The sequence below is a fragment of the Phacochoerus africanus genome, chromosome 16 (assembly GCF_016906955.1).
Source record: "Phacochoerus africanus isolate WHEZ1 chromosome 16, ROS_Pafr_v1, whole genome shotgun sequence".
Taxonomy (NCBI): domain Eukaryota; kingdom Metazoa; phylum Chordata; class Mammalia; order Artiodactyla; family Suidae; genus Phacochoerus; species Phacochoerus africanus.
In genome coordinates, this window is record NC_062559.1 from 28506182 (window position 1) to 28530395 (window position 24214).

The 24214-nt window shown below is 41.1% G+C and overlaps 1 protein-coding gene across 5 annotated transcripts in view; it reads left to right on the forward strand.

Annotated features, from left to right (window-relative positions):
• The window catches only part of CTTNBP2 (cortactin binding protein 2), a 154147-nt gene that overhangs the window by 119635 nt on the left and 10298 nt on the right, over window positions 1–24214 (forward strand). For all 5 annotated transcript variants that reach the window (XM_047763220.1, XM_047763219.1, XM_047763221.1 and 2 more), the window contains 7 exons: window positions 5845–5931; window positions 6010–6109; window positions 14929–15081; window positions 15244–15431; window positions 19558–19736; window positions 22197–22396; window positions 22753–22935. In XM_047763220.1, coding sequence (XP_047619176.1) covers window positions 5845–5931; window positions 6010–6109; window positions 14929–15081; window positions 15244–15431; window positions 19558–19736; window positions 22197–22396; window positions 22753–22935 — 1090 coding nt within the window. The remainder of the gene's footprint in view (window positions 1–5844; window positions 5932–6009; window positions 6110–14928; window positions 15082–15243; window positions 15432–19557; window positions 19737–22196; window positions 22397–22752; window positions 22936–24214) is intronic.

The window sequence follows — 24214 nt, forward strand, 5'->3', positions numbered from 1 at the left end:
ATTAGAAAAATACTTGAATAGATCACTTTAATCTGAACCCTATTTTTATTTTAATGGCCATACCTGTTGACATATGGACGTTCTTGGGCCAGGGATTGAATCTGAGCCACAGCTGTGAACTACACTGCACCTGTGGCAACACCAAATCCTTTAACCCACTGTGCTAGGTTGGGGATCAAATCTGTACCTCCACAGTGATCCAAGCCACTGCAGTCAGATTCTTAACCTATTGCATGACAGCAGAAACTCTCTGAGCCCTATTTTTAAATATTGGACTCTGAATCCCCAGGGATCTAACTCTTGAGAATTATGTCGTCTCTCCACCTAGTATGTGCCATACTGATCACCAAGAATCATCACTGGGGGATTCTACTTATTTTTCATACATTCCCCAAATAAATTTTCTATTTTCTCTTAAAAAATAACATAAGAGTTCCCATCATGGCTGAATGGTAACAAACCTGACTGGTATCCTGGAATATGGGTTCCATCTCTGGCCTCACTCAGTAGGTTAAGGATCTGACATTGCCTTGAGCTGTGGTGTAGGCCGCAGACGCAGCTCAGATCTGGCATTGCTGTGGTTGTGGCGTAGGCTGGCAGCTACAGCTATGATTCAACCCCTACCCTGGGAACTTCCATATGCTCTGGGTAAAGCCCTAAAAAGACAAGAATAAATATTTGATTTTTAAAAATAATGTTGTAAATGTTGGTTACATATCTAAGAGGGCCCACAAAGTTCAGCAACCCCTTTAGCTGGGTTTAGCCAGATCTTTTTCAGGGCATAGAGGGGCAGCTAGGTAAGGTCCTAGTGGAAGGAGGAAGCCAGTTCCCTGGTATGAGAAAGAGGTGGTTCCAACACCAGTGGATCCTTTGGTTTCCAAGGCTATACTGGAAGAAGATTCTGGCTTGCAGGACAAGTGTCTTCCCAGAGGATGTCTGGGGTAGGAAGAGTTCATGAGTGCTAGAGGCTAGGTGATGGGGGAAAATTATATCCAAAAGTTATAACTTAGAGTTGTACTTTTTAAATAGCCATAATACCCAAGTTATTATTTCTGTGTTAATAAGTGAGGGCCTTATTGTTCTTTAAAGTTAGTCATCAAGTTTGATCTTGTCTTTCTTAGTTTAAATAAGCTAATTTTTAAAAGCATGCAGTATGTGTGTCTCTCTTTGTGTGAACTCTGATTTCTCTTGAATTACATTATTCTCTTATACCTGTCCTGTAAAGAGATACCTCAGCAAATGGCAAAACCCCTAATACGCACAACTCCGGTTTTATGTACCTCTGATGCTAAATGTCACAGATTGTTTGGGGGGATTTCACGTGAATAAGTTGTCAATAACTGTATCATTTGTGGCTCTAAAGTCATATATAAGTTAGTTCTTTGAAATTGACTGTCAGAAGAGGATGGAATGAAAGTCCTAGATATAAAGCGTGACACTTTAAGCTATAACTATCCCAATTTTGTTAGCTTGGTAAAGACTTTTTCACTCCTTTTTGAGTTCAGCATCTCAGCACAATTTGACCTAAAACTGTCTCAGGATAGTGGATGCTTTGCCTCAGACTCTGACACGTGAAACTCCAAACAAAAGTTAATTGCTCTAAAATAATGCTACAGGTCTGAAAACACATTACAGGTGCCACATTGACCATACTGGAGACTACAGCTCCTCTTGTAAACTGCATTCTGCAGAAAAACACTGGTGGTAAGAAAAAGGTGGGGTGGGGGAGGGGGAATGGATGGGCCTTTGTTGAGGTCATTTTTCCATTTAATCCAGAATTCATTTGCCTCACAAAGCCCTGATTGACATGTGATAAGAGCTTCCTGAATAGGCTGTGAAGACACAAGAATAAAAGGGATTGGTACCAATTGTGATAACAAGCCCAGTGTCCCTTTACTAATAAGCAAAAATGTCACAGTGTAAGCATGCATGTAGAAGATAATTCTCATGACTACAATTCACCTTTTAGAAGTTGAGTTTGATTTTGTTTTTTAAAAACAGATCTTCTTTCAACACAATTAAAATATTTATCTCCCTTGCTTCCCCCAAATCTGTCTGCCTTCCTGTCTTATCTGTTCTTCTACCTACCTGTCTGTCTGTCTGTCTGTAGAGCCCTCTGCTGGAAGCATGGAGCGTATTTGTATTTATTAAAACTTAGGTCTTGCCATTTGGAGAAATAATAACAAATAATAAGAACAGATAAATGTTTTCTTGACATAGCCTTGCAAGTTTACACCAGTCTCAGTAGAGCAAGAGGTTTGCATAATTATTTTTTGTCGTTGTTTGGCTCTTAAATGGTAACACAACTATGATGAGGTAGAACAAAACACCGCCAATGAAAAATTGCTAATACCTGAAATGAGAAACCTACTAATAGGATGCCTGCATTAGAGTGTATGAATGATCTGAGAGGCTTAATTTACTTACTGAATTCACTTATTTATGTTTTATGGTATTCCAGGAAGGATATTAGACTGTATGAACAAAAATCTACTGCTAGTGAATGACCTTTCAACGAAAATTTATATGGACTGTTTCCTGTTTTTCTAAAAGCCTATAGTCTGAGAATAAATGAGGTGTTGAAATTGAAGACAGCTTATCTATGAATTTGGGTCTCTTGCTGTTATAGGATTTCAAAATCAATCTTAAGAAAATGTAGGCAGTTTGACAGTATGGCTATAATGAATAGAGCACTCTTGTTTTTAAAAATGAGACAAGATTAAATAGCAATGCTAGCTGAAAAGCCCAGGGGTAGAATATTTAGTAAATCTTGAAAATCTGTATCCTGTTTCACTGATGTAAAACAGTCCATTCCTTGTGAGAGAATTTCTACCCAATCAGTCATGGTAGTTTGGGATTAATTTGGAGAGATCAAGACTTCTGGTTTAAAACTGTACCTGGCTAGCAGTACCCAACACACAATTTCCCACTAAAGTACTTTGGAAAAGTGACAGAGAAAAACAGAACTGAGGTCTTCCTTTGGAAAGAAGGTAGAAAAAGTTGTCATTACCTTTTAGGGACAAGAGAGTGTTGGGTTCAGTAATTTGAGGCCTCTCTGAGATTAAGTAGGAAAACACTTTTATCTTCCTCTTACATTTTCAAAACAAGATTAATCCCAGTTAGAAAAGTGAGTATATACCCTTTACTGTTTTCTGCTTTCTATAGCACTGTGATGTTTTCCTCCACCCACTGTCAGTACAAGGTGCTTCCACATCATTCAAAGAGGAAAGCTCCTAAAAATACCTGAGCAGGAAGTCGGGGGCTTTAGTGAGTGGTACTGCATCTGGGAAGTGTGTCACATAAGCACTCTCACTGGGACGGTACAGGAGCATCCTGTTTCCCGGGGCTGCAGTTCATCTCATGTATTTGTCCACCAAGACAGACAGCAGGAGTTCAGCCCACTGCAGCCAGTGCTGGATTCTGGAGTTCAAATTATAGACACGAGCCCAGCATCCATCCAGTGACTTAAGGCAGGAATTCAGCTGGAAAATCAGAAGACAGTGAGTAAAATCAATGATGATCCGTACTTCCTGCTTTACTGCAGAATTCTTCCTGTGATTTCACAGTATATTTTCACAAGTTAACAGTATACCTATGGAAGAATACTGCAGAACAGAACAGAGTTATCATTCTCAGAAACTCAGAAGAATACAGCTTAAAAATAAAAAACAAAGAAGTTTGGAAAAATGTATTCATTCTCTAGAGAATGTAAGGAGATGGATTGGCTATGAAAGCAGGGCAGGGTTGAAAGGAAATGGTTGAGGCAAGGAACTATAAGAACAACCAAAAATGTGGTGATGTTGTTAAAATCGTACTTATGATCGTAAATAGAACAGAAGTGAGATGGTGAATGAATATTCCATTCAGGATTGTGAAAGACTTAATGTGAGGAGTTTTCTCCCAGAAGGTAGACGAGAAGGATAGAATGACAGTAATGAAGAGATAAAGGGATAGCTGTCTTCACAGAGCACAGTAAGGAAGCTTAAGCATTATGGATGTTCCTTAGGATTAGAACTAGAGGAGGAGGAGAAATTAACAAAAACATAGTAAAAGAAAAATTTCCCAAGCCAAAAAATGTCTGTGCATTCAAAAGGATTTGCTATGTTCCATTTAAAATTGGAGGAAAGAAGCCATAACTAGATAAGTCTGGGCAACATTTTTTAGTGAACATGTATCATCTCTACTTCATCACATAGGTACAAATGAAATGTATTATTCTTTAATAAATCTTATTAAATAAAACTTACCCCTGAAGTCTTGTGTCTCCACAGCTTCACTGCCTAGAAGCAGAACCTCAACTGAACTTTCTAGGATATTGTCTCTCCCATGTCTCTGGGGAAGGCTCTGTCCCAGTCTTGGTCCTGGCCCACATCTCTACTGTTGCCTGGCTCACAGACCCCCCAGTACCATGGAAAACAGCCCAGGCCAACCACTGCTGAGTTCATCTTGTAGCTTTAGGATGCTGATATTCCTTAGGCAGCTATAGTCACTGTCATGTTCGTTCCAGCCACACTGTTCTTCCAGTTGCTGCCCCACCCCCAGTGTAAATACAGCTATTCCCTTTTTGATTGAAGGCTTAGCAATGGTGGAATAGTATTTAACTCAGATAAAAATCACTGGTGGCTATCAGATAATTTGTCTTTCCGATCCTAAAACCAAGCCCCAAGTGCAACATCAAGGGGCTGCTTTAAGGACCACTTCCTTCCTTAGCTCATGGTCTGACACCCAGTGGCCAGGCCTGGTTTTCCCCCACTTTTCAGGAATTCCTCTAAGCACATCATGGTCTCCTTGGAGGCAAGACCTTTCCAAGAAGAAAGCTTCTCCCCAGCACATGGGCTGGGAGTGGGAGCTCAGCACTGGGATGATGGAGGTGGAAGCTGACTTGCTCCTCTGCATCTTGCTCCAAACATCACTGCCCGTGTCCTTCATAAAAGGTCATTGGCTTTCTGTCCCAGCACCCACTGTATCTCCACATGTTCTCAGGCAAGATATCCTTATACAGGAGTATGAAGAATTTTTAAAAACCCTACAGGCTTCCAGGCAGGAGATTTTCTTCTTTACAAAATAAAAGTGATCAACCAGCCTCTACCTAGATTTCTGGAATTCCAAGCATTCCATCCAAAGAATGGAATCATATAATTGATCCAAGAATGTTATAGTCAGGAAGATTTCTTTCATGTAAAATGTCACCACAGAGATATGCTCTGGTCTACAGTAGCTGTAAAAGGATCCCACTCTTGTACTCTTCTTAAAAACCAAATGCACACACATCAGCTATGCAAAGAAAAAAGCTGGAAGGAAACAGATTTACAGTGGTTGCTTCGGTGATCTCTATTCTGCTTCTTTATATTTCTTTGTATTTTTGTAAAATTTCCTTTAAAGCATTCATTGCTATTTTAACCTCTGAAAGGCAAAATAAGCATTGGGAAAATTCAAACAAAAGAGAATCTACAAGGGATAATAAAGAAAAAATTACGGAACTTCTGCATGGGACAAAATATGCGAGGAACTGCATTCCTGGCTAATATACTGCACCTCACTGTAGAAAATGAAGGGGAGGAGTATACTTTTTCATAAAATGCCATCTCTTTCTAGAAATATGTATATGCTATATAAAATATAAAACACTGAGTAAATGTTACCTTTGCCAGTGTTTTACATTAAAATGAAAAATTTCACATTAAATGAAAGATTTCATATGCACAGTGAATAGAGCTAATCCCTAAAATAACTTTACTCTTTTAAAAGCCTGAAGACAATCAGAAAGGACATCCCATGCTTATGTACCACCTTTCTTCTCTTCTTAGCATTCTTACCTGAGGTCTCCTCTTGATTTATCTATAGGTCGAGCAATATCATAATGTCATTTTCCACGGCCCAGAAGGAAGCTTGCAAGACTACATAGCACATCAGCTTGCACTCTGCATGAAGGTATATACGACTTGCACACCTACTCCTTTCTTTAAAAACATGAAAGTGTATGGGGCTAATCATTCTCTGTAATCACAGCACAGACAAATGGCTGCAGGATTCTCCTGTGAGATAGTGAGAGCCAAAGTGGATGCCGGTTTCTCCAAGGAACAGCTAGTAGATCTGTTCATCAGTAGCGGTAAGACATTTCAGCAAATTGTCTGAATTGTAATAACCAAAATGCATGCTCTTCAGTGGTGCCATTGCAAGGAAATAAAAATTGTTGCTCGAGGATGAATTTAAGTTGACTTTTCGGTTAATCCAGCAGCTATGGGATTAAAACTGGAAACCCAGATGAACACTTGCCAAAAATTATTTTCATGTACATATCATTGCATTTATTACACATCCTATGTTTTTCTTCCTTTTTTTCACCTTTTGTTTATAATTTTTTAACAGATTTAGAGAGGGCCTAAGGTGTCCACATTTTGGGGACAGGAAAATTCCACCAAAATCTGAATGTTGCTGTAGTACTCAGGCCAGTTTTTGGCCAGAAACTAGTGAAAGTAGCTACAGAAAGCTGTTTTCTCTGATGATGATGCTAATAATAGCTAACATTTTTTAAGCTTTTGCTCCGGTAAGCCCTGTTCTAAACACCCTGATTTATAAACACTTGAGATAAGATCTTAAGTACCCTACCCATAGGTTTCACAGCGAGGACACAACAGAGCAGGACACAAACCAAGCAGCCTAGTTCCTGGCCGCTATTGCTTAAAAACTCACCTGTGCCAAAATTGTCTTCTCCCCTTAGTTTCATAACAGAAGCCCCCTGTGTTTTTTCAGCATTTAAGTCTTGTTTCATCTCACAGTAAGCAACTAAATTATTTTCTTCTCACCCCATCAGGGCAGATAGCAATTAGGATGAATTCTGCTCTAAACTTAGAGAAGCTAAAAAAAATCTGAGAACAGTGAATTAGGTCAAGAAAGATTCGAAGGTGACCGGCTCAGCATTTCTAAGTCTTTGGGGAGCATCTTCTCAAATAGAACTCCTCTTCCTAATTTCCCAATTTAGTGAGTGGCACAGTCTCTTCCCCGCCCCCGCCTCCCCCACCACACACACACTCAGAACTCAGGTCTCATTGGTGGGCTTGAAATCCCAAATACCTACAAGTGCCTAAAGCCACATTAAGGGGTGAAGCCTGATGACTGGGGCTGGGGGAGGGGAGGCATGCCTCCATCTGCAAGAGGGCAGCAGCTCTCAGCTCCAGCAGCTTGTTGGTGGGATAAGTGTAGATCCAGGGTTATGAGGTCTTGTGATTTGGAGGAAGAAGCCAGAAATCTATATGTTTATGTGAAAATTGGGAAGCTTGTCCAGTATTTTCAACTATCTCAATTTTTAATGCAGTATGAGGAGAACCTAAAACCCTCTGTTCCTCTGATGCATGGACCTGTCACTACTATCCCACAGCCAGTCCATGGTCACGTGCTGCCAAATGGGTCTCATGTGCCTTTTTCATCTATCCCCTTTGGTACCATCCTACTTTATGCTCCCTTTTTCTGTGTCTTGTCTACTTTCCTACCTCTTCTCCCTGAGCATACTTCCCAAACCACTAGCCCCCTGCTTAAAAGCTCTCTGTGACTCCTGCCCCCCATATACTTCCATCACCCACTGAAGTAAGTCAATGCCATTCAGTGCCGTCCATTCTAGAACACTGATCCACCCAATTTGCTTATCTGACCCTTTTTAATACAATTCAATTTTTTGAGATATAATTTAAATATAATGTAAGTTCAAGGTATAGAGTGCATTGATTGGATAACACTTATATATTGCATCTGATTATCACTGTAGCATTAGCCAACATCTCCATCATCTCATGTAATTACCATTTCTTCCTTGCAGTCAGAATATTTAATATTTACTCTCTTAGCACCTTTCAAGTAGGTAATACAGCATTGGCTCCTCAAACTTATTTATCTTATAACTGAAAGTTGTACCCTTTGACCAGCATCTCCTTATTTCCCTCACCCTCCAGCCCTGACCACCACCATTCTGTTTCATCAGTTTGGCATTTTTAGATTCCACGTATAAGTGGTACCGTGCAATACATGTCTTTGTCTGATGTAGCTCACCTAACATAATGCCCTGAAAGTCCATCTATGTTGTCAAAAATGGCAGGATTTTCTTCTCTCTAATGCTGAATAACATTCCATTGTAAATGTATGACACATTTTCTTTACCCCCTGATTTCCTGATGGATAATTGGGTTGTTTCCATATCTTGGCTATTGTGAGCTATGCTGCAGTGAACATGGGAGTGAGGTGTCTTTTCAAGAGCCTGGTTTCTCTTGAAATGATTTCATTCCCTTGGGATATATATCCAGAGGTGGAATTGCTGGGTTTATGGTAGTTCTATTTTTAGGCTTTTGAAAGGACCCTCCGTATTGTAGTCCAGAATGGCTGCACTTGTTTACATTCCCACCCACAGAGAGGAGGGTTCCCTTTTCTACACACCCTCACCAACACTTTTAACTCTTTTTGATAATAGCCATTCTAACAGGTATAAAGTGATATCTCATTGTAGTTTTATGATTTCTTGGTGGTTAGTGATGTTGAGACTCTTTTCATGAATCTATTAGCCATTTGTATATCTTCTTCGGAACATCTGACTTTGAAAAAAAAGATGTCTATGCTCCAGCGAAATAGGATAGTTCTTCCTCACATGTCTTTGCTTTTCCACTCTTCATGTCTTTATGCTATAGCTTTCATCTAGAATTACTCTAAAATTTCATCTAGAACAGACACACAAAGTCCCCTCCACTCCCCTCACCACATTGTGCCTCCCACATGGCAGGTACCATGTAATGTACCATGTTGTACAGTACTGATTAAAATAGACTTGAAAGCCGCTGTTTAAATGCTCTGAGGATACCCCACTGAAGGCTTGTCTGCTCCCTCCAGGTATGAATGCTACCTTAATGACAGCAGTAGGCTTTGTTTACCTCTGTGCCCCCACCACCACCACCAACTATAGGTCAGGGTGGTGAAGGCATTATTTGGGCTTTTGTGTTAGCCCACACATATGTTGTGAGCTCTTTGAAGGCTAGTAATATATAGCTTATTCTTCTGTTTCACCTTGTACACTGATTACCAGTAATTACTTCGTGAATGAGTGGATGAACATCCTGATACAAGAAATAGCGTTGGCAAAGAAAATGGAATATTAGTCATACTTAGTTGTCAGCAAATAGAAGAACTCGCTTGCAGTGGAGGCAGAAAGAAGGAAGATGAGAGGGTTCAGCCCTTGTTAAGGCAGTAGCTGAAGATGGGGCATAAAGATAGAGTGAATTAGATCTGAAAAAAGAAATTTTCAAACTGCAGACTGAGACCTGAAGTTCTCTACTCTTACTCCTTTCTTTTGTGGAAAATAGGGTAGCATTTCCAAATATTTAAGGATTTTTATTCTGTATTCGGTTCATTAATTTCTAAGTGTCAAATACCTTCTTTTTTCATATAGCAGAAGTAGGGCACAAACACAAGATTCATCTGTACTTGCCCAAGTTAGCAAGCTAAGCACATCAGAGACTCCTTGGTTTACCTTGCCTGGTCAGCCTCAAGTTCTTTAGAATCTGCCTTCTGTATCTCATCTCTACCTCCTGCTCTCCAGTCTGTCTACTGTCTTATCATTTCTTGCTCAAGGGACCATATGGATGCCTTATCACTAACCCTTCTTATGTCCTCTGGCCTCACCCCTTTCACAAACCCTCTGTAGGCTTCCAGAGAGTTCACTCTAGAATAAAAAGCTCTCATGACAGTTCCCTGCTGTTATTCTCCAGTGGCCCTAGAATAAACCCTGAAGTTTTCTGAATGTTATGTCAGGAACATTACAGTCTGACTTCGGATCTCTCCCTTGCTGCTGTCCATCCTCATCTTCTAAAACCCTGTCTACTATCACCATCATTTTCATAATAGTAGGTCCCTCTGCTGTTGCCTGGTGGCCAGTGGTGAGAGCGTGGAGGACATACGCTTAGAGTAGATGGGGCACCAGGGACTCCTGAGCAGTGTTGGGGAAGCTCGCATGAACCAGAGGGAAGAATCTATGGATAGTGTGGTGTCACCTCTTTTGAGGTGCAGAAAACCCCTAGCAGGGAATGTTCTTTTGGTCAAGGGTGATAGAAAAGGGCAGAGAGTAGAAAAGTCAGGGATCTGGATGAGAGAAAAGGGGCCCATAGGCTGTTCAACTCAAGGGATAGAATAATTCCTATTTTCTATTGGCTACTCTTTTGCTTTTTTAGCAAGAAATTAAATTGATCAAATCACATGACTACAAGTGAGGAATATAAGGTATACTAAACTTATTCCTGGTTTTTTAACTTTATTTTCTCAAAAATTTTTTTTAAAAAACTTAGATTGTGCTGGGGTTAGATTGTTGAACTTTAAGCTTCCAGTAGGCATAGCCCATATGTTACCTTATATGTTCCTCTCCACAACTCTGTAAAGAACCCCTGTGAAAAGAGACACAGAGAATGAATAAAAGAAGTGTACAAGAGAAAAATTATAAGAAAGGAGATTTTTTTTTAATAATTAGCTTTAAGAATCTAAAACTTAAATGGGAATTAAAATGGTGCCAGTGAAGAAAAACTATAGAATAGAACAATACTTTTGAAAGAATGACATAGCATTTATGCTAGCAAGGGTTATTTTGTGTTTGTTTTAAAATAATATATTCCTTCTTATGTTGACTTTTGTGAGAGGCAGTCATGTCACATGGCTCTGTTATTTGGTAAGGAGGGTGTGAACGTGTGTTAGACTTGGGTTGGGAGTGCTGTTGTGGCTCAGTGGATTAAGGATCCAGTATTGCTGCAAGCTGGGGTGTAGGTCACAGATGTGGTGCGGATGTGTTGCTATGGCTGTGGCGTAGACCAACAGCTGCAGCTCAGATTTGACCCCTAACCTGGCAACTTCCATATGCCACAGTTGCTGCCCTAAAAAGACCAAAAAAAAAAAAAAAAGGAATAAAAGCATTGGGTCATATTTCTCCTCAGTGTAAGGTATTGAGTTGGGTTAGCAAGATAGATACTTTTTAAAATTACATGTGACAGTAGTAGTTTAAAAAATTAAACACTATGTTGGTATTTTAAAATAATGCTTAGAATTCCCGAGAGACTTTTCTACTTCAGAATTAATACAGGTGGAATTACTGTAATAATAGGAGACTACGTAAATGAATTTTCCGCCTTGGACCCTGCATTACTGGAGGCTCTTGGAAGGTTTGGCCATTGCTTCTCATCTAGACATCATCCCTGCAGAGCCTTGTTTTTAAGTAGACAGTGTAAAAGATGGGCTGTTTCCATCCCCAAGGAGAAGATTATGGACTTAGGGTCACCTCAGACGTAAAGGAGTTTAGGTTTAGGTTTAAATGTGGTATGTTCATTATGGTTAAGCCAGTGAGTCTTGCTCTAGAACTAGCTATCCAGAACTTTTAATACAAGTCGAGCTAGACACATGCTGTTTATTAACTAAAACAAAATTTACCTTCAGACCAGCTTGCTTCAGGATGTTGAACTCAAGTGGTCAGATGGAGAAGTTAATGGAAAGTTGAGTATATGAGGCCCATAGCGTCGAAGAACTTTTCACCAAAGAAACCCAAGTCTACTTGGTACCTCAGGGGAGCTCAAGATGAACAAAGATGAGGTGGAAACCCAACCCAATGGTTATGAGCAGCACAAGCTCTCGATTAAGTGTGGGACTAAGCAATACAGTCCTTGCTTGTGGACCCAGGAGAGGGAGTTTGTGTGTCTCTTTCCAGGAGACCTCCTGCACTCCTATAAACTCATTTGTCCCCAGCCTGAATCCTCCCTTGCTGCTCCTGTCCCACTTCCAGCCCCCGCTGGGCAGCGCAGGAGAGATGCCTCGACCCTCAAACACTCATAACTTCTCTACCAGCCCTGCCTCTGGGGTGCTCCTGTGCATATGCCCTCTGCCTCCATTCACTGTGCGAACTCTTCGCCAGTGGGACCTCAGAGTTGCCTCTGATATTTCCTTTCCACCCCTCCCCTCAAGACAGTCAATCATGGGACTGTACCAGCTCCACTCAGAACACTCTTTTGTTATGAGCCTTGGCCTGGATGAGCCATTACCTCTTGTCCTCACCTCAGCAACAAAAGCCTGTAGCTGTGCTTTCCTGTTTTGTTCCTGTCATTTCTTCACACCAGACTGAGATCTCAAAGCAGGAGTCAAATCCTCTTTATCCCCCTCCTGAAAGATAAAGACATCCACGGATGGCCAGAGCTGGTGGTTTCTCCCTTCCGACATGACATCCTGGGTCTTCCACTTTTCTTTTGTGGCTGGGTTCTAAGACCTCATATCAGCAAGTCTCGCCCTGGCTGCATGGAAAATGCCAGGGCCCCAGGCTTAGCGCAGACCAGTTACATCACAGCCTCTGGTGATGGATCCCAGGTGATTGCTGCCCACAGATGGGCTCCCAGGTTCCATCCCGCTGATGTGGCTCTGCCCCAGGCTCCCAGCCCATCTTGACCGGAAACACATAGCTGCTTTGAGCTCATGGTCATGGACTCTTGCAACTATTCTGACCTTGGTTTGAGGCACCCGTCCCTTCTAGGACTAAACCCTGCCTGACCTCTATTCTTCTGCCTATGCCATTGCTTAAACCTCAGAAGCTTTCTTCTGATTTATCTCTCAGATGCCATTCGTCCAGTAGGTCCAATTTAAAATGCCAAATCCAGGAGTTCCTATTGTGGCTCAACAGTAACGAACCTGACTAATATCCCAGGGAAGTTGGGTTGATCCCTGGCCTCAGTCAGTGGGTTAAGGATCTGGCATTGCTGTGCCTGTGGCATATGCCGGCAGCTGCAGCTGCAGCTCCAAGAAGACCCCCTAGCCTGGGAACATCTATAAAAAACAAAAAATTAAAAAAATTTAAAAAATTAAATGAAATGCCACATCCCCCCAGTTAGAATCCATCACCTCCAGCCTGCCATAGCCCTTAGCATAATACATAGAGCAAGTGGGCCAGGAAGACATTTGTTAAGATGCAATTACATGTTCCTGTAGACCCATTCTAGCTGGACGCAGCAGCTTCAGGGCTTCTAGAACTTTCTAGAGCTAGCCATGCACTTAAATAAAGGAAAAACTGGAGACTTTCAGTCCTTAGTTACAGAAAAGCAGGTACATAAACCATTCCATCTGTTCTGTTGCTTTTTTGTTTTTAATTTTTGGGTATAAAAGATGTGTTGGTTTATCGTTTTAAAAAACTATAGGCTTCTTATACTTCCATAATAAGTGTATTTCTGAAATAACATTTGAACCTAAGAGACATAGAATTTCCGCACTCTTTACTAAGTAGCTGTGTTGCAAGGGATGTAGCACCTGCCAGACACTAGTGTCACAGCCCCCGAAGTACAACTATATTTAGAGACGACTGTTTTTGTTTCTGGTCTTTTTGTTCTTAAAGTTTCATAGCATCCAGAAAAGCTATTCCATCTCAGAAGATACTCATTTACAATTTTCAAGGAGTTCTTTTGAACGTGAAAATGCGTTTGTGACTATAGTAACAAGGAGGTGGGATTAAATATAACATACTATCATTGTGCTTGTGAAAAGTGGAATACTTGACAGAATCGCAAATATTTTAAGTTGCTTTTTTCAGTGGTAATTTAGCTAAGGCTAATGTGTCTTAGAATCTTAGAAAATACCATAAAGTGATTTAATGTTTTATTCATTAATATGTAAGAAGTATTATATATATTTTTAACTATAATAGTAGTAACATTTGAGTGCTTAGCAGGTGCCAGGCGCTGTTTCAAGTGTGTTTTGTCCACTGACTTGTCTTCTGCATGTGGTAATAATTTTCCATTCACTTTCCGTCTTTTACTTTGGGTAGATACGCTGTTCAGTCCCCCAATCTTTAGTGTGAGGACCTCTAAAACCAGACTGACAAGCCCCAGATTGCAGTCCTTCCTTCCCATCGTCAGGTCACTTTGACCTCTCCGAGGTCTGTAAAATGCTTGTCTCTGAGGCCCTGTCTCCATCACTTTATGAATATTTTACATATCTGTAATGTAAAGGTCATTCAAGGATTTTGACCTTTTGTATTGTGAAATACACATCTGTGAAATACACACTACCCGTCTTTACAGATCAATGATTTACTGATTGATTGATTGTCTTTTTAGGGCCACACCCACAGCATATGGAAGTTCCCAGGCTAGGGGTCGAATTGGAGCTGTAACCGCCAGCCTATACCACAGCCATAGCAATGCCAGATCCAAGCTGCATCTGCAGCCTACACCACAGCTCACGGCAGTGCCAGGTCCTTAACCCACTGAGTGAGGCCAAGGATTGAACCTGTGTCCTCATGGTCACTAGTCGGGTTCTTTACTGAATAATTTAAAATAAAATAACGATTTAACCACTGACCACGTTATGAAATAGAACCTCCCCACCTTCCAGAATGGGCCCATGTGCCCCACCCCTGTTCACAAACCTTGCCTTCTGGAGGTAAACAGTTGTCTGTCTTTTGTAATAATCATTTCTTTGCTTTTTTAAAAAACTAATTTTACTATGTATGAATCCCTAAATTATGTTTAGCATCTCCCCAGTTTGAACTTTAAATGAAGGAATCATATTGAATGTATCCTTTTGTGATTTGTTGCTTAATTTTTTCTTTGTGAAAAGTCTTCTGTGTGGTGCCTGTGGCTGTTATGTGTTTTCTTGCTTATCTGTTGTATGAATACACTCCTGTCCTTTTGTTGGAGGACATTTGGGTTGATTCCATTTAGGATCTGTTCCAGATCCAGTGGTGGATCATTGTGTGTGTGTGTGTGTGTGTGTGTTCATGTTTCCAATAGCGCCAAACAGTTTTCCAGGATCCTGATACTCCCCCAGCAATTTAAGAGCATTCCCATTGTGCCACAGCTTTGCTAACACTTACATTTTTGCCAGTTTGTGTCGATTTTTGTCAACCTTTTAATCACTGAATTTCCTTTTTGACTGCAGCATGTCTGATCCCAGTGAAACAATCTCCTGCTAACAAGAAAATCATCATCATCTTAGAGAATCTGGAAAAATCTTCATTGTCTGAGTTACTGGGGGACTTTTTGGGACCTCTGGAAAATCGCAGCACCGAAAACCCCTGTACTTTCCAAAAAGGTAAAGATAGTGGAGAGACTGCTGAGGAGCGGGCTTTCTTGAGATCCTTCTAATCTTTCTGTTCCCCAGTGCTCATGCTTCATGGTCATCTTTCTCTCACTTATTTGGATTTGCCCCCTAACAGGGCTGCTGAGGGTGGACCTTGCTTTTGGTTTGTTTTAGGAAATGGAACATCCGAATGTTACTACTTTCATGAGAACTGCTTTCTGTTGGGAACCATTGCCAAGGCGTGTCTCCAGGGCTCCGACTTGCTGGTCCAGCAGCACTTCCGCTGGGTGCAGCTGCGGTGGGATGGGGAGCCCATGCAGGGGCTGCTGCAGAGGTGCCTGAGGAGGAAGGTCGTGACTAAGGTAACAAACCACAGGCACAGCCTGTTGCCACGAGAGAGGCCTTAGTGTCAGGTGACCTGGGCTAGAGCTTCCAGCAAGTAAAATTGGTTCAATAGGATTCTGCTTGTAAAACCCATAAGGGTTTCCAGACCATATTAAGTATTGTAAAAAGCAAATAGATTTTACTGTTTCTGTTAACTATTCTCAAGGAGTCTCTCCACGTTCTAAATTAATCACTCTTAAGAAAAAGCTACCACTTCCTTGGAGTCTTTATTATCCATCCACTCAGGCTAGTTTTTGTTTGTTTGTTTGTTTTTAGGGCTACACTTGCCTCATATTGTATCTGAAATTCCAAATTTTAAGGCTAGAACTTTGTTTGTTTTTAGGGCCACACTTGCCTCAGGTTGTATCTGAAATTCCTAATTTTAAGGCTAGGGTGGAATCGGAGCTACAGCTGCCGGCCTATGCCACAATCACAGCAATGACAGATCCAAGCCATGTCTGTGACCTTGGCTGAAGCTTTCGGCAGTACCAGATCCTTAACCCACTGAGCTAGGCCAGGGATGGAACCCACATCCTCACAGAGACAGTGTTGGGTCCTTAACTCTCTGAGCCGCAAAGGGAACTCCATACTCAGGCTAGTTTTAATATTTGACTATTTCACTGTGCTATAGTAAATATTAAAAAGTCACACAAGCAAAAATAGAAATCTGTCGACACAGTTTCAAGAATAATAATCACTTTTAGTCATTTTTCAGAAAAATAAAATATTCTGTATTCTACCAAAATAACAAAATTAATTTAGCACTGACCAAATCTAGTACATTAGTCTTTATTTTCGTATTCTTCAGCTGGGCCAGAAGCTGAGCATCTGGGTGGATTTGAAATAAAAGAGCTCAATTCAGCAAGATTTTATCGTTTAATCCTGCATAATAGGCCACACTTGGAGGACAGGCTCTTCATTGTATCGGCACAGTATTTTAAGCTGTAACGCAACCCCACTGCTAGCTGCTTCACACAAAGGGCTTTTTTCCCTTACATAAGTAGATGCCTTGCAGTGGGTGTTGCTGATGTCCCTTCACACCTTCATGACGTCAGGTCCCAGGTCTGGTGGGTGTCTTGACCTCCCTTCAGGACTATAGCACAGCGGCAGAGGTTCGGGCATCACACCCTCAGACACACTTGTTCACAGGCAGGATCCAAGATGCTGTGTCTGAGAGGGAGCTTCAGCTTCCTCTGTCTCCTCCTTATCAGGGAAGAAAGGCCCTTTTTCTGAAACTCCCAGAAACAGAAGACTTCCCCTTAATGGTCTCTTAACCAGGACTGGTTTCACGCCCACCCACCCCTCACTCCAGACCATGGCTAGACCTACCTTTCCAAGACCAAAGCTCTCCACCAAGTTCTTGAGCAGAATTCTGTGTCTGTTGTGTTGGAGCATGTGAATGTGCATGTGTCTGTGGGGTGGGGCAGGGGGAGGTGGGTGGCTGGAGAAGTGTAGGGTGGGGAATGCCTTTGGTAAATCAGTGAAGAGTGCCTACTACTGGTGGTTTTTTTTTTTTTTGGTTTTTTGTTTTTTGTCTTTTTAAGGCCGCACCCATGGCATATGGAGGTTCCCAGGCTAGGGGTCGAATCAGAGCTGTAGCCGCTGGCCACAGCCACAGCAATGCCAGATCCAAGCCATGTCTGCAACCTACACCACAGCTTATGGCGACACCAGATCCTCAACCTGCTAAGCAAGGCCAGGGATTGAACCTGTATCCTCATGGATACTAGTCAGATTGTTCTCTGCTGAGCCACAATGGGAACTCTCCTACTGGTGATTTGAATTCATATCTGAAATCCCTAAATTAATCTGACATCTTTTGCACCAAGTTATGCCGAAGTCAGTTGTCTGGCCATTAATATATGCTTTTGACCAAACCACATCTGTTATATTCCCTCAACCAGTAGGAAGAAAGGTGCAGTAAAGACAGTCATGTATTTGTAGCTTTTCAAATAACTGAGACTTCCATTAACTTCATCACTTTTTTTTTTTTCTTTTTAGTGCTGCACTCATGGCATATGGAGGTTCCCAGGCTACGGGTTGAATTGGAGCTGTACCTGCTGGCCTATGCCGCAGCCACAACAATGCAGGATCCAAGCCAGGTCTTCAGTCTACATACACCACAGCTCACGGCAATGCCCGATCCTTAACCCAATGAGCGAGGCCAGGAATCAAACCTGTGTCCTCATGGATGCGAGTCAGATTTGTTAACTTCTGAGCCATGATGGGAACTCCCAACTTCTTCACTTTTAATATTTAAATCTATTGCCAAGAAATTCACCTAAATAATTGCACCAGGTTTTTTTCTTAAAAACTTTATTATTTTTAAAGTAGTTTTAAGTTTACAATAAAATGGAAAGGAAGATACAAAGGTTTCCCACAAACCCCTTCCTCCCCAAACATGCAGAGCCTCCCCCATTGTCACCAGAATGGTGCATTTTTTTACCAGGGGGTTCCTACATGGACTGACACCTCAAAGCCCCTGGTTTACCCAAGAGAAGAACATGAAACGTGTCATGAATTTGGGTTGAAAGGTACCAGTTAACCAGTTTTGTTTTGTAAATACAGGACTATTTCTGGTAAAGTGTAGTCCCCCTTCCCTCCCCCCTGGCTCTCTGGTAAACACAGTTTGAAAAGGATTGATCTTACTTCTTTTGAAAGGAAAGTTCCAAGGTTCAAGCTCTGCACTCTCCTCCATTGTGTGTGAGAACAGGCAAGTGGGGTGTGTTGTGAAGAACAGGGAGGGGGCAGGGCAACACCTTCCAGTTACCAGGAATCACTTCAGGTAGGTTAGTAAAGTGTATTCCTGGGGAAGGTGTGCAGTGGGCATGCATGAGTCCTACAAAACATCAGCAATTGTGTGCCTGCAGAATGGGACTGAATCTTTGGGGGCAGTTAAAGCACACTGACAGGTGATAACAACTTCTTCTAGTTCCTTCTAGGGATATAAGTAAACAGACCTTGTTAGGACAATACCAGGCTTCTAGTATTTAATAAAAACTAATTATACTTTTTTTTAGTAGAAAATTGAATAGTAATATAAGTTCAGTTAATATTCAACTAATCGTAGCTGGTCAACTCATGATTCTTGCTGAAAGAATATCAGAGAAAGTGGGAGGAATATGAGTGTTCCTCTTTTGAAGGAAAGGGAATTCATAGTAACACATCCCAAAGTCTTGTGTAACACACTGATGTCACTTTAACAGGGCTGCTAAGATCACCGAACCACTGTTTCATTTTTCCTTGGTCAAATTCTGTCCCTTCATGAAGGACATACAAATATTCACATATTATCCTCAGTCTTAATACCATAATTACTTGGTAAAGTAGTGATTTACATGAATCTTTCTTAGAAAATACAGAGTTAATTGCTATATCTGACTTCTACATATTTGAGACAGATTTCCCCTCATAGTAAATAAATCTTTGTCTTTTTTTTGAATCCTTTGTACTACAAAAAGGGACTCTTTCATAAAATAGAATTCTGAAAAGAATTGCTCCCGTTAAACTATGTGTGTTACACAGTGTAACTTAAAATTTGCACTTTTTCAAATTTGAAAACAAATCTCTTTATGCCGGCAGAACTTTGTATATTTTGTTGAAGTGAGCGTTTTATCTGAGATGTTCCTTCTGGGAAAATTAAAAGTAATACAAGGTCAATATGCCGCAGATCCGGATATCCCATCTTGTTCCTTAGACAAAATATTTAAAATATTTAATTGCACTTTTATTCAGAATTCTTTTTTGAACACTTAACTATTTGCAAGACCTCACGGGTGCTCTATGTACACGTGAAGAGATTTCTTCCAAAACTGATGTTTAAGAATTCATCCAAGCTGTCCTCCTGCACTATCACTTCTGAATCCTTTCCTTTCACATAAGAAGCTGGGGATCTGCATCTGTGTCTCATGCTAACACACACAATAGAGTGTATTATTACCTATCCCTCCTTCAGCCACCCCCAGAAGGTGAAATCAGATTCGGCTACAGTTTTGTTTTATGGTTTTAAATATGTAGATTTTTAACGTTGGACTGTTAGGAACAGAAGAAAAAGCAGCACTGTTCTAAACCAGGCCCCCATCTTCCCCCTCCCTGTGTCTCTAGTTCAGAGGTCAGGTGCCCTCTCCCTGCGATCCCGTGTGCAAGACGGTTGACTGGGCCCTGGCTGTCTGGCGCCAGCTCAACTCGTGCCTGGCCCACTTGGGCACACCGGAAGCACTTCTTGGACCAAAGTATTTCCTGTCTTGTCCTGTAATCCCAGGGCATGCCCAGGAGACAGTGAGGTAAGTGTCATTTCTCCTTCTTGGCCTTTTTAAAGTAGAGCCCGGGCCATTTAGGGATGTTGGGAGTGAGAAAGCTGAAGGGGCCACCTGTGCCGCCTCCTGTCATCAGCACAGAAAGCCAGAGCCCTGTGCTCCTGTCTGAGGATGACCATGACCTGTCTGTTGGGTAGCTCCTAAGGAAACTATTTGTGCTAAGACTGGATAGATACAGTTTCCCTCTGTTTACAAAACTCTCATCAGAGTCATGTGTGACTTGCTATGCATTGCCTCTGGGGAAGACCCACATGAGAAATTCAGGCAAGTATCCTGTAACCAAAAAACAAACAAGCTTACGTTCTACTGATGCAATGAAAATTTTCCTGTTTTATTGATGAGACTTACTATTTTCCTTTGTAGCAGCTTATGAGAATAGACGTAAAGAGAATAAGGTTAATGAAATAGAAAATCAGAAGGAAATTGAAAAGAGGAAAAAATTTGTCACCATCCAGCTTACTTAGTAAGGGTTCTGTGATTAGCTGTTAGATTTGATTCTGTACTTCCTGGAATCCTGGACAGAAATCCATTTTGGAAAGCAGAGGATGCAAATAATATGTCTTCTCTATTGTAAGACAAACTATCAATTTAATAACAGCTAATTGGGAGAAAAGGAAGAAGTGCTATATTAAAAAAATGTTGCAGCCTGTGCGTGTTAAAAAGCCGAAATGCATTTATTCATATAATCGCCCTTTTTAAAAAAATCAGTGTCATGATTACATTTAAGGCTTTTTTACATCCAGAGTCTCAAGATTCTTAGGAGCACTGAGTTTGGCCTTTCCTGTCTGCAGCACAGTCATTGTCAAGAATCAGAGGCCCTGAGAATTTTTTACCCTATTTGCAAGCTGACAAGTTAGCCTGCTGCGTTCAGGATGCTGAGTCAGAGCCAGCATTTCATCACCTATGGCAGCTGCATATTTTCCCTGGGTCCCCCAGCTCCTCATGTCCCACAGGGTGATGCATAGCAGCCCAGATGGATGCTGGCTTTGCATCAAAGCTGTGGAGCTACATGGAATCACCCAGTCTTCTAATGGGAGATGCTTTGCCCTGGAAGGAAACACTATTTTCATTATCGTGGTCAGGAAAAAAACCTGCCCTCTGCTCCAGAAGAAGACACTGTCTCTGTTTTCCAAGTCTGTTTGCCAAATTAACATCCTTGAAAAGGTAGTCCACAGCAACAGCTGACACAAAAGGTGCATAAGTGCCATGGAGAGTTATCTCCCTGCAGCCACATTAAGGAACTGACTTTAAAATTTTTTTTTAATATTTTTTAGCCGAAGCTTATATTGTCTTTACCCCCTAGCATCTTTAGGAATAACTGTGTCCTTTTTTTCTCCTCTGAGTTACCTATTACTAGAAATGAGCAAGGAAGCTGATAATAGCTGCTTGATACCTAGGGATAGTTTCAATGATCTTGAAAGACTTATGTCAATATCTAATAACTTTGAAAACTTTGTTGTTGTGGTTTGTTTTGTTTTGTTTTGTTGTTGTTGTTTGGTCGCACCCATGGCGTGCAGAAGTTCCCAGGCCAGGGAATGAACCCGTGCCACAGCAGCAAACCCCAGCCCGTGGCAGTGACAATGCCTGATCCTTAACCCACTGAGCCACAAGGGAACTCCTCCATTAACTGTTTCTTAATGCTGCAACAAAGTGCAGCCTTTCTTGAAGAAATTTGAATTGGTATTGAGTGCTCCAAGTTTGGGCTATTGCTGCAGAGTCCACCTGAGGCAATGGCTGGTTGACCCCCATCCCCTTTCCACTAGGCTCACCCTCCACAGTTAGACATTGAGCCCCAGTCTTGGGGAAGGCAGATTTAATTTGCCAGTGATTATAAAATGTATCCCAAATAAAGAAATACTAAGATATATGTGTCTTTTTAAGGAAAATGGAAAGTAATTTTAAACTATTTAGGCATAGACTTTCAGGAAACCTTTTTTCCACACTTCTTCATTCTGTAAAGTTTTGCTCGTATTTTTCCCCTTTCTGTATATTTATTTGTGCACTCAATTTATTCAACAAATACTCAAGCATTGATTCCTGTTCTGCAGGATCTTATAGAGGAAAAGAAACGAGACATGTAAACAGTTTCATTTGAAAAAACATTGTTTTTGTTTCTTGGTTTTTTTTGGCCACACCTATAGCATGCAGAAGTTCCCAGGCCAGGGATTGAACCTATGCCATAGCAGTGACAAAACTGGATCCTTAACACACTGACCTACCAGGGAACTCCAAAATACATTATATTTTTAAGACAAAGTCAGACTACTTGAGTACTGGATAACCTCACTTATTCCAAAACTATCTGGGAAAGGTAGCGTATCCATAGAAACAATTAGCTTTTGTTTCATGGTCTTCAAACCAGACCCCTGTAGAGTTGAGTGTGATTCATGAGAGGCCTGGTCCCAACTGTAAACACTCTTCCACCAGGTGGATGTCTAAGCTGTGGAATGCTGTGATTGCACCCAGAGTTCAAGCAGCAATCTTGTCAAGAGCCTCCCTGAAAAGACAACCTGGCCTTGGGCAAACAACTAGAAACCCTAGCCAAGGGCAGCAGGCTGTGGTTAGAGCTGCTCTCAGCATCTTGCTTAATAAAGCTGTTCTACATGGCTGTCCCCTCCAGAGAGCAGGTATGTGGGTTCGTGATGGGAGGAGAAGAAGTCACACTCTTATGTAATGCAGGTTTGAACTTGTTTTTAGGGAGTTCTATTGTCTCTCTTTGTAACGAGCAAAATACCTCCGTGTAATGGATGTTTCACAACACTGAGCTAAAATGAGCTCTATTTTTAAATAACTGGTTCATGTTTAAATACCAGATGTCAAAGCAAAGTTTGCTGGTTGACAAAACCCCTGCTTGGTTATCGCAGGCCTATGATTTTGAAGCAGCTATTTCTTTGAGCATTAGAAATGTTGGATTTTGCTTGGGTCTGTGTAACAGCATGATTGGTGTTATCCTTTTGGCAAAATGTGCTTTCTGTTGTTTCAGAGCTAGACCAACATACAGCTGATTTCAAAGGGGGCAGTTTCCCTTTATCCATAGTTTCAAGTTACAGCAGTTGTAGCAAGAAGAAAGACAGTGGCGCGTGGAGAAAGGTGAGCACCAGTCCTCGCAAGAAGTCTGGTCGGTTCCCTTCACCCACCTGGAACAAGCCAGACCTGATTGAGGAAGGTAAGGGGAGCAAGCTTGTCACCTGCATAGATGTAGGCACCCACGAGGTGGGTTTTGAATGCAAATGGGCTTTTATTTTTTATTACTATACACTCAACTAAACAACACTCAAGTATTTCAGTGCATATTTTCATGGATTAAAGTACATAATAGGTATGTCCCAAAAATATTTGAAAGCCCCTTACCTGAAAAATAATCTTTCATACTAGAATGGTCAAATTAAGTTTGTCTTTATTGTGTTAATAATCATCTGATTTTTATTTATTTGATTTTCTTGGGCTTCACACAATTACACACTTAGGTAATAAAAATAGACCCATAAAAGGAGAGAAACATGCCAAAGGACATTCTTAAGCCAACCTTAAGTTTTTAGAAGTATGGGTTATAGATATAACTGATACCAGTTGGAGGTCCTTACAAGCGAGTCAGTTTTACATGTTTTTGTCATACGTGAGATGTACACATATCAAGTTTTTTTCTAAGCACTGGAAATAGAGCAGTGAAAACAGGAGATAAAAATCCCTGCCCTCATAGTTTATATTCTAATAAATTATTAAATGCATTCTGTATTATGGGATGTCACATATAGAAAAGAAATGTGTAAGTTTTCATTCTAACGACAAAGAGGGCATAACATATCTATCTCTGATGTTAGACTATTCCTTTTGGCTTTGATAATAGTTGTTTCATAATCAACAATCATCAAATTATAAATGTTCTCCCCAAAGGAGATGATAATTTGAGTGAGAATGAAAAGGTGTTCCAGCCTCTTATGCATTGTGGTTTTCTGATTAGGCCCTCAGGAGCCCCTTTGTATACCACAGTAATCTTTTTTATGTAATTTTGTGGCAATTTTATAGCAGTGGGGTTGCTAAATAAAAGGATGTGATGCCCCAAATCTTTTTTTTTTTTTTTTTTTTTTTTTGCTTTTTAGGGCTGCACCCACAGCATATGGAGGTTTCCAGGCTAGGGGTCAAATCAGAGCTACAGCTGCCAGCCTACACCACAGCAATGTAGGATCCAAGCCATGTCTGCCACCTATACCACAACTCACGGCAATGCCGCATCCTTAACCCACTGAGCGAGGCCAGGGATCAAACCCGCATCCTTATAGATCCTAGTTGGGTTCGTTACCACTGAGCCACAACGGGAACTCCCCCAAATCTTATATTTTTTAAAACAGAAAAAAAGTTGTTTTTGTTTATATATATATATATATATATATTTTTTGTCTTTTTTGCTATTTCTTTGGGCCGCTCCCGCGGCATATGGAGGTTCC